The 11,422-nt window shown below is 39.9% G+C and overlaps 1 protein-coding gene across 1 annotated transcript; it reads left to right on the top strand.

The window, feature by feature from the left end:
- Positions 1–1,129: 1,129 nt before the first annotated feature.
- RGN (regucalcin) lies at positions 1,130–9,844 on the top strand. Its single transcript, XM_032226417.1, has 7 exons — positions 1,130–1,409; positions 3,405–3,570; positions 3,853–4,035; positions 5,361–5,576; positions 6,894–7,025; positions 8,567–8,715; positions 9,541–9,844. The coding sequence occupies exons 2-7, from the start codon at positions 3,408–3,410 to the stop codon at positions 9,589–9,591; spliced, it is 894 nt and encodes a 297-aa protein (XP_032082308.1). The 5' UTR covers positions 1,130–1,409; positions 3,405–3,407; the 3' UTR covers positions 9,592–9,844.
- The last annotated feature ends 1,578 nt before the right edge of the window (positions 9,845–11,422 follow it).

The following is an 11,422-nucleotide window of genomic DNA, read 5'->3' as shown; positions in this document are numbered from 1 at the left end:
TGGTTACTCTCTTGAGTCCCCCTTCCTGTAATAATCTTAACACCTTATGGCCATTTTAGTATTCCGCCCCCTTTTTTATGTTTGTCATTATTCTTTTTTTAATTTTTAACACTAATTTAACTTTTAATTTCTAATGTTAATTTTTACCCTACCCTGGTTTAGGGTGATGGGTCATTTAGAAATATAAAATAAATAATAATAGTCTGTTAATGGAAACAAAATTTGTTCTGTTTTTTTCTGGTGGTTTCCTGTATTAAATTGGAAGCTTTCTTCTAGCTCACTCAGTTACACATACACTACACATTGTGTCTGTGTGTAACAGTTGTGTAATACAGTATTAAATTACTCGAACGGGCCACTTGATTAAAATATGTTCTTTTGGCTAGTTCAGACCATTCTCTTTCTATTTGGTTTCAGCTCAGTGCATTATTTGAACTTGGTCAATACATAAATGTAATTTAAGCAAGCAAATGTACTTAAATGTCTTTAAATATGTGAATGAGTCATACAATCACAATTTAATCTACTCAGCATTAATTATTGCAAACTGCTTTAAAAAATTCTCGGATGGTTACCAAATAAAAGATAAGTAAGCAGCTGACGGATGTTGTCTTGTTTACCAGCCTGAGTTTTACCAATCACATCCATCTCCAGGCTACTTATAACTGATAGCTAGCACATGATTAAAAATACCGGTTTGGCCAAAAATTATTTTCCTTCTTAATTATACTCCTTAATTAAGCCAAGAGTATTAGGGACATATTTATGCATACAAGTGGATGAGCTAAGATCTAAATGTCAAAAGCGTTTACGGCCCTTCAGCTTAAACTTGCTCCTCCTTTCTTGGCTTCTCGATCCTTCCCGCCCCAAATATAATATACAATCATATTATATAACAATATAATTAAAAAGGGGAAACCAATAAAGTATAATTAAGGAGTATTAATTAAGAAGGGAAAAATAATTTTGTGGCCAAACCGGTATTTTTAATTATGTGCTAAGCCTATCAGTTATAAGTAGCCTGGAGACTGATGGGTGATAGGATCAGCGTCCCGTCCTCAATGTTGCTTCAAATTCGCTTTCTCCCCAAACTTGAGCAGAGACGATCTTCGTACGCCACTTTTATCTGTCTCTAGGGAAAAGAGGGACAGGTACAGAGATTGCAAATGGTGGGATCCACCTTCATCACAGTTTGATGCACATTAGCAGAATCACTTCTTCCTCGGAGTAAGAATTGATAACTTCAAAAGTTCAAATCGCGGCGTTAGAAAATCGATACTTTCTGCTCCCGGGCGCCGCTGCAACAAGAATAACTCAACGACGCCTACAGAGGAGAGCCGGTCGGACCTTTCCCAGGCGCTGTCCTCGGAAATTACCCGGAGCTTCATCACCGCTGCAGCCCCGTCGCGGTGAGTCACGGGAGGCCCCGCCAGCACTGAACGAAGGCGGCGCCTCCCCCCCCCCCCTCTGCGCTTCCTCCCAGGCTAGGCCACCTGTTACATCGGCCGGGGGAAGAGCAGGCCTTCCTACTTTCCAAGATCCCGGGACGGAAGGGGCTTCAAGGCTTTCTTTTCACATATAGATTCAGCCTGGAGATTGATGGATGATAGGAACGGGGTCCCATCCTCAATGTTACTGCCAATCCGCTTTCTCCCCAAAGTTGAGCAGGGACGATTTTCGTACTCCGCATGTATTTGTCGCGAGTGAAAAGAGGGACAGGGATGTGTGTGGCTTCCCACTCGCGGAGAATGAAAGCTTCAGTGTAAAGAAGGCAGCATTTTGCTTTCTCTCTGTGTCTTTCTCCGTCTCCCCCCCGCAGCCCTTCGGATAAGTGCCCTTTTTGCAGCGTGAAGACATTTTTATCGGTCACTCGCTGCCTGGGCAGTTGGCAAGCATCAACACGACCATCCACCGCAGTGCAGAGAAATACTTGAATTTAGAACATTTCCTAATTCCCCGCAGGGGCTAAAGGGTAGACTTAGTCCAATGTACATATTTGTTTATAACGTTTGGGCTCCACGTTTTTGCTGCCTCCGGAGCGGATTGTCCGGCTACCATCGTTGGGCAAAATAGTACCTCTTTGCTACTATTGATTGTTCGGATTTCAGCGCCATATGGTATCCCGAACCGATGTATCTAAATTTCTAGTAGCCATGGAAAACAGTCTTGGTTTTATTAGAGCGCTCATATATTCTAAGTTTCCTGTCCGGCAGAATTCTCGAGTAGTATATACCAAATACATTAAAACAATACCAGTGTAGCCCTCTACATGTGTACTTTGTTGGGATTTCCTGTCTATATTCTTTTTTTTTCTTCCTGATTCTTAAGACTCTGCCAGGACTCCCGCAGTTTTACTTTTATGGGTGGTTTGCAGTTGGCTCTTTCCTAGGACTGAGAAAAAGTGATTGGCCCAAGGTCACCCAGCTGGCTTTGTGCCCAATACAGTACTAGAACTCAGGGTCTTTTAGCTTGATGCCTTCCTTAATCACTACAACAGAGTGACTCTCATATTTGCATTACATCATAGTCATATCTTATTGAGTCCTATGTTCTGTGATTGCATGACTATTGGAACCATAACAAAATCCATAGATCAGGATTTTAGGACACATTGAACACTGTAATTTGCTAATAGGTCTCTACAGAGGGCCAGGACAAAGTATATAATATATGAGAAACACGGGTTTAGGTGGTTTCTGTAAGACACTACATGTGAACTACAAATGTACTTGGAATAATATTTTGCTCTTTGAATCTTGATCTCTGCAAAATCCTTCTGGCTCGGTGTTTTTTTGCCAATATAACCTTTTCCACATATGTTTGTTTGACACAGTAAAGTAGTGCTAGATGTCAGCAGTACATGATGTGGCCATTTTTTCAAGTGCACTGTCTGCTGCCTCTTTAAAGTTATTTTTCACGCATTTGCACAGAACATTTCCACTGAACAAATATCATAGCAATATGCAATACTTTCTTTTTCTCTCTCCTCTTCTCCTTAACAGGCAAGCATTTTGAAAAGAATGCTGATCAAAGATCTTTTGAAGTTTGACCTACTTGTTAGTATTTGCAGGCAGGCAAACACATAAAAAAACGCATTCAGCAGTACCATAATTTGGCAATGTTTAACTTTGAAGATAATAGCTGTCATTAAAGATTAGCAATACCAGCTGTTTTAAGTTTGGGGAGATTTTGGAAGCCAGGGAACAGCAGAGGCAACTGATTGGGTAAACTTTTGGAATTGCACTTTAAATCATCAGATTAATTATTGAAATTCTGCTGAGCCAAACAACCAAAGGTCTAGAAATTCTATATTTAGCTGCTATTGAAGTCTATAAGGCTATCCAGTTTTGGCCGATTTAAAGTAACATTTGCATTTTATCCCTTGATTGCTTTTGGAAAATAAGACAATGTCGTCTGTCAAAGTTGAATGCATTGTGCCAGTGAACTGCAAGATTGGAGAATCACCTGTATGGGAGGAAAAGGAAAATTCCCTTCTTTTTGTAGATATAACTGGCCAAAAAGTCTATCGATGGACTTCTCTCACCAAAGAACTGCAAAGTATTTCTGTGGGTAAGTGAAACAGTTTTATTTTAATAAGCCAAATGTTTACCTTTGTTCTTGAATATTTAATGTTCTAAAATTTAAGTGATAGAAAGAAGCATGTTGATAGTTGAATACCAGTAAAAACCAGCATGGTATTTACTGGATGGAGAGCAGGCTGGCTGTTGTGAAGTACTACATGATAACTTTCAAAGGAAAATTATCAAAATTGTTAGATATACAGTTACTATTTTTGTTACTACCATTTCTTCTCTCCTTAATACCTCCTATTCCCCTTAATATGGTTTCCAGATGCCCCAGTGAGCACTGTATCACTTCGTAAATCTGGTGGCTACATTATTACACAGGGAACCCAGTTTGCAGCTCTTGACTGGAAAAAGAAGTCCATTACCACCATTATTGATGTGGAGAAGGATAAACCCAACAACCGATTCAATGATGGGAAAGTGGATCCTGCAGGAAGATTAGTTGCAGGTAACTAGGTCTTAATTCAATCTATTAAAAATTATTCTTTTTTTTCTCAAGAAATTGTATCCTTTGTAAGATGGTAGTTTCTAGTTCCATGCAGTAGAATCTTTATCTCTGCTGCTCCTTCCATGGGGAGGGCTGACTTGCTGAGGAGAAAACGAGGTCCTACATTTACACTTCCATACTATTAATCATGCGGGTTATTTGAGGGATGGAATGGGCAAATGATGAAGTATGTATGCCAATGTCTAAGTCAAATGTTGTGGCTTATGTATTTGCATCAGACTATAAGACTCAGTCATATAATGGTAGCAATGTCTTTGTGGGACATCATTTTGGTGTCACTGGTTTGCTGCAAATTTCATTGACCATCACACTCATGTTCAGGAGTTGTATCAATCCTGCCCCTATTATAGTTACTTGCTGTTTTGTATGCATATGATCCTATCCAGTTCCAAATGCTGGATATGTGTACATTTTTCTTTTGTCCATAAAAATGTATTTTTAACTGGGATAGCTTGTATTTTGAAATCAGTTGTTTTAATTTTAAAATCTTCCCAGGACATTTTTTCTCAACAAGGGACTATATCCAATCCAGAAAATTTCAGCAAACAACATTTGTTAGGGCATTAAATTGTTAATTTGCAAAGTATTTGTAATTTGTCCCATAGGTAATCTATCTCTGCATAACAAACCCATCTTCCCTTCTCCCCACCATCATCCTGGTTTAAATCCTGTAGTTTATCCAATCCCTGCATATGAGTAAATGAGTTACCATCCATGGGAGCTTAGTTCTTTTAATAAAACATGTCACAGTTCGAAAAAGTATTACAAGACTCCTCTTGTATTTGTGGAATTTAAAATATGTCTCCCAATTTGATTAGGATTAGTTTAATAGCACCATTCCTTGTCTAACAGCTGAATTTTATATATGAATTTTCTTGCTACAGTTATTAAGAGAATCACTGCAGTTGTTAAGGTAGGAACATGGTTGTTCAGTGAATCTGGCTTCCCCATTCATTTTGTTTGTCAGAAGATCATAAAAGATGGTCACATTGCACTGGGACACTGCAACCATCATAAATATGAGTCAGTAGCCAAGTATCTGAATTTTGATCATATGACCGTGGGGATCTTGCAATGTTATGTGAAAAATAGTCATACATCACTTTTTTCCATGCCATTGTAACATCAAACGGTCGCTAAATGAACTGCTGTAAGTCGTGGACTACTTGTATTTGTATTATGGAGAGGCCACTGAGAAGAAAATAAGCTAACTGGTCTCTGTGGTGCTTTGTTATCTTTCCCTGCTAACTCTCTGGTTCTCATAGGTACAATGTCTCAGGAGATTCGTCCTGCGGTGGTTGAGCGGCACCAGGGCTCACTCTACACTCTCTTTCCCGACCATTCTGTGGTGAAACATTTTGACAAGGTGGACATCTCCAATGGTTTGGATTGGTCTCTGGATCACAGAACCTTCTTCTACATCGACAGCCTTTCGTACCACATTGATGCCTTTGATTATGACCTGCCAACTGGGAAGCTTTGTATGCCTACTTTCCATGTTTTGAAATGCTTATCAAAGTTATTTTTCACACATTCACTCACTCACTTTGGAAGACTATGAGTTCTAGCCTTAGGCCCATAGCCACCAGGTGACTTTGGCCCAGTCATTCTCCATTCTAGGAAGAAGGTGGGAGTGGCAAGGCACTTCTGAAATGTTGCCAATAAAATTGTAGGGGCTAATCCAGGCTGTTGACAGGAATCAACATTGACTTGAAGAGGTTTGCACACATAACACACGCATTCTACTGTAGTAGAATGCCTAGAGTGACAAGTCGTTTTATGTAAAATTCCAATTGATTTTACATGTTTAAAGCACAGCTTTAATATTTATTGGGCATATTAGAAATGACTGTAGTTTCAGCAACATAGTTGTCTGTTTTCACAAGGAGAGGGGATGAGATATAATCTGTGTGTATTAAGACACACCACAATGCACAACACACAAAACACAACATTAACATAAAGCACAACATAACACACATCGGTTTGCAACTCCTTAACCCCAGAAGTATGAGGTGAGGTTTCCCCAGCTGTGGTCATCTGGTTGTTAATGCACACAATGGCTTCACTTCACTGGTATCTACAGTAGAGTGTTTTATTCTGTAGTATAAAAGTAAAAAATCTGTACTAGAAAAGTAAAAATGTAAAGTAAAAAAATCAAAACATGTACCAGTATAAACTATTCTGGAAAAAAAATCAAAACATGGAAAACATACGCCCCTTCCTCCAATCCTCTTTTAGGTGGATGGATTGGTACTCTACTGTATGAGCCAGGTATCATGTCTGTAAGCCACCCAGAGTCACTTTATAGGGGAGATGGGCAGCATCAGAATTAAACAAACAAACAAACAAGTAACATGGTTTATGAGGAGAAAACATTCATCTAGATTTCCCCATCTCTGGCCCTGCACAGCTCAATGGATCCACTTTCATAGATACAGCATATCCATGCTAAATTGAACTTGATATCCAAAAATATGTTTCTTATCCATATTTGCTTTCCCAACTATGTAGTTCAGTTAATCTTACCCATTTAAGATAAATATACATGCTGGAAGACAATGTCAGTAATTTGGAGTTGACCTCTAGACATCCTTTTGCTACAATATTAAATTACAAATAAAAGCTAGGTTCCCTAAGACTCCGATTTACAGTTTAGAATATTTTCCAGCATGAACCCAAGGGCTCCTTACAAGATAAATAAATTCATGATGTTTCCCTTTGAATTTCTTCTTGTAAAAATATTACTTGCGAAAAGTGTGGCTTAGCTTGTAATATGTTTCAATGGCTTTTTTCAGGCAACCGGAGGAGCATATACAAATTGGAAAAGGAAGAATCCATTCCTGATGGGATGTGTATTGATACAGAGGGGAAGCTTTGGGTGGCCTGTTATGGTGGAGGACGGGTACTCTGTATAGATCCTGAAACAGGTTAGCAATTGTGAGGAGTAGGCTGGGGAATCCACTTATAGTCCACATTTCTTTCCTGAGATCAAGCTGTTTGGTGTAAGGGATCTGGAGCAAACACAATATGTGTGTTTTATTAGTTCCAGAATTCCTTTGCTCGTGTAGAGATGCTTATACACAGGGGTGGGCTTCAAAAATCTCAGCAACAGGTTCTATGCCCAGTTGCTGGGTGGGCGTGGCCATGGTGGGCGTGGCTGTTGGTCTCCTGCACCATGCCTGGGGGGGGCATATTTGCCTTTTCCAGCTCCAGAGGCTTTCATCGAGCCTCTGGGAGGGCGGAAACTGCTTCCCCCATGCAACGGAGGCCCTCCGGAACTTCCGGGAGGTTCATTTTTCCCTGTCCTCGAGTCCCCACGTGGGCCTGCACTTACCTCGCATCCAAAATGGGCCGTGTGGAGACTCCAGGGAGGGGGTGGGTGGGATTTGGAGGTTCTCTGAACCAGCCATAACATTAACTACAGGTTCTCCCAAACCCGAGTGAATCCATAGTAGCCCAACCCTGCTTATACATTATAATGTATAATGTATAATAATAAGGCCTTATCTTATCTGCATAGCAGCCCATGCTTTAGTTCACTTGTTAATGTAAATGGAAAACCTTCTGTGATTGGTGAAACCTCTGTGATAATGTCATCCCACAAATGGCAGGCCTTCCTGCGTGTGATCCAGAAGCTAGATTTAGGTGCAAAAAGCCCTGGGTTCAATCCCCGACATCGCCAGGTAAAAGGATCAAAGAATTTGAAAGTCATCTCTGTGCCCAATGAAATTCTGTAGACTTTGCCAGATAGGTAAAATACTTTGTCTGTAGGTCTATGACAATTCGTCGTGGCTAATTCACCATGGCCAACTCACTGCAGACAACTAGCCCCCGCCAACACACTATGAAACAACTCACTGTGGGACAAGAGTTACACTAATATCAAATAAATGATGGAGTGGAATCATTAAAGGAAGGATGCAAAAGGAAGGACAGAATAAAATGTTAATGGCAAAAATTAGAATATTTTTTTATTTATTTTAAATAATTAAATCAAATTGTTACATTGTCCTGTGGCAAGTTGTCCATGATGAATTGTCCCATGATGAGTTGGTCACGAGTTGGCTGTGGCGAGTTATTCCATTCTGTCATCTGACATACAGCATACAATATTCCTAGCTTCCATAGTGAAAGAATAATCAGACAACTGGTTCAAAGGTCCTGTTTCTTACAAATGGATCACGTTCATGCACAATGTATCCAATCAGTATTTTGCCTTTGAAAAATTGCATCTAAGACTATGAAGCTCTTTTTTCCAACATTAGGTCCTACCTTTTGTTTCTTTAGGGTGGAGAGTGTAACCTGCAGATTTGCATGCAGACTCCAGCCCGTTATTTGCAGCCCTCACACTCTCATTTTTGGATGACGTGTGTTTACTTTTTTCCAAATTTAAGGAGGGAAATGTACTGGTTCCACTCTGCAGGTCTGTTGCCCTTTGTTAAGGAAACAACCTGATTTATTTTAACAGGAAAAAGAATTCAGACAGTGAAGCTGCCTGTAGACAATACAACTTCTTGTTCTTTTGGTGGATATGATTATTCAGAACTGTATGTCACTTCTGCTGGACTGGATGAGTCGTCTCTCATACAACAACCCCAAGCTGGTGGCGTTTTCAAGGTAATCAGAGAACTGCAGTGCATTTGAAATCATGATATGAATGATACAGTGGTTGGGGGCAGCATTTGATTAATTTAACCTAGGGGATCTGGGGGTCAATAAAGTCAAGATGGCATCTATTCTAATAATTCCCCCTCCCCCAGCATTTTTGATTTAATATGAGGTCCTTAGTGCTCTGAGTTTGGTTGTTTTGTTGCAGACATTTCATTGCGCAATGAGGTGTCATCAGTACATCGATGCAGAGGGCAGAAGGGAGAGCACTAATCATGTTACTAGTTGGGTACTGAATGTTTGCAAGAAAACAACCAAGATCAAAGTTCCAAAGACCTCACAGTTCAACCCTGACTTCCAAATATTTTCTTCTATTGATCTCTGTTTTAACTGCCCGATTTAAGAGCTAAAATTTCACTAACATCTTTAAAAAAAAATCAGCATTCATTTAAAAAAAAAACATACTTTAACAAAAGTAAGGTTCCGATATGATTTTTTTTAAAAATGCATGTAAAATAGAAACAGATAGCAGATTCAATGCTATGTGTTTAAATACCTAACTTGGCTTTCGGGGTTAGGATTAGAATGGCTGGTGGTTACTTTGTTGGAGTTTTAGGGTGTTTTGTGTGGTTCTTTTTTGTTTTCTTTTCTTTTTACTATTTTATTATATGGTGTTAAGCCATATAATGTCATCTGGGAGTCAGAAACTCCAAATCTAATTAAACGAATGAACATATGCAGGCAAATGTTTATTTTTCAAATAAATGCTTATTATTAGGAAAGATGAGACAATTTTGGAAGTATCATGTTCATATCCTCATTTTTTAAAAACAGATTACTGGCCTTGGGGTGAAAGGAATCCCACCATATTCATATACAGGTTAATACATACTCTTGAAGACACAAATATCAAAACAAGGACGGAAGGAAGACAGCATTGCATCACTGCAGAGTTTATCTATCTTGTTTTTTAGAAGCTATAAAAGGATGGTAGACCAACAAGTACAGGAAGCATTTCCCAAGCCTTGAATTCAGATTTGAATTGTGTCCAATTTGCTTTTTTATTATAGCTGACTGAAAAAATGTTTTTACTTTCTATTAAATCAATATTTTAAATAAAGTTTCAAATATATAAATATTGTTTATGTGTGAATTTATCAATCTGCTGATTGAAAATCAAATGAATATTTAGCTATAACATGAGACACATGCTGCCTGTTTTCCCAACTCTGCTCCGTTCTTTTCTATTTCATCCACAAGTCTTTCTCTGCACACTTACAAACTTTTATCTTTCCATCTTATCATCTGCCCCTTTCACTCTGGCACTCAAAAGTGTTTATGTGCAGAGAATGTGTAACCCCAAATAGGTCTCCTGCTGACCATTTACAGAAGAGAGGTAAGAACATGCTGGCGGTAGGGATTCCACAATTCACAAGTCTTCCCCTACATCGTTTTTTGCTTATGTTCTAGCACAGCGATGGCGAACCCTTTTTGGCTCACGTGCCATAAGTGGGGGGAGCACAGGGGGTTGTGTGCAGGCATGCCGCACCCATAATGCAATGTGCAACTCCCTCATGCACACACTAAAAGCGCTCCCCCAATTTTCTGCATGCTTTTTTCACCCTCCCCAGGCTCCAGAGGCTTTATAGGAGCCTGGGGAGGGCGAAAACAGCCTCCCCCCCCGGAAGCCCTCCAGAGGCTTCAGGGACCTTCAGGAGGTTTCCTGAAGCCTCTGGAGCAGTCAAAACAACCCTCCAAGCAAACCGCAAGTCTGTTCCCAAACTTCCAGTTTGCCTGTGGGGCGGGTTTTTGCGCTCTGGAGGCTTCAGGGAAGCTTATGAAACCTTTGGAGGGCAGGCAGGGGGCTCTTTTCACCCTCACTAGGTTCCTATAAAGCCTTGAGCCTGGGGAGGGTGAAAAATGGCTTTAAAAAAGGATGAACTCAGCTGGCGAGCACGCGCATGTGCACTGGCCAGCTGACAGTGCAGCGCCTCACGTGCCCTGACAAATGGCTCCACGTGCCATAGGTTCGCCATCCCGGTTCTAGCAGCTACTATCTATGGTTAGACAGTATCTCCTACGCTGGGGAACCACAGGAATAAAAATTTGAGCTTTCCTGGCTCATTTCTAAAAGGGATGATTATTCACTGGGGACTCAGTGGGGGAGTTCCATGGTGGTGGTGGCTGTTAGGTTGATGTCAGAGTCCACCTCTCCCCTTGTTCTCTGCTCTTCAACCATCCTTTTTGATTATCATATTTATGTATTCTCATTTTCGTTTTCATTGTTTATTTTATTGTTTATTATTTTACTTCTGCTTTATTTGCACTCTTTTCATTTCTTCCTTTTTATGGTTGTAAACTGCCTAAAGCAGCCCCATACATAGTGAGAAAGGGGGCAAATAAATTTAACAATACATAAATACATACCTATACATAAAGCATAGTACATAGTGTGTCCCACTTATTCTTAATTTACTTATCATTTTATTCTATATATAACAATCTTGATGCTATGTTTATCACATTTATATTTCTTACACAAAAAATACAGGAGTATTTTTTATCCATCTCTTGATATTCCCACTCATCTAGATCAGGGGTATCCAACCTTGGCAACTTTAAGATTTGTGGACTTTGACCCCCAGAATTCCCCTCATGTTGGCTGGGGAATTCTGGGAACTGAAGTCCACAGTCTTAAAATTGCCAAGGTTGGACA

The sequence above is a fragment of the Thamnophis elegans genome, chromosome 11 (genome assembly GCF_009769535.1).
Source record: "Thamnophis elegans isolate rThaEle1 chromosome 11, rThaEle1.pri, whole genome shotgun sequence".
Lineage (NCBI taxonomy): Eukaryota > Metazoa > Chordata > Lepidosauria > Squamata > Colubridae > Thamnophis > Thamnophis elegans.
Note: the sequence above shows the minus strand (reverse complement) of the source record. Positions and strands in the feature narration are given on the sequence as shown.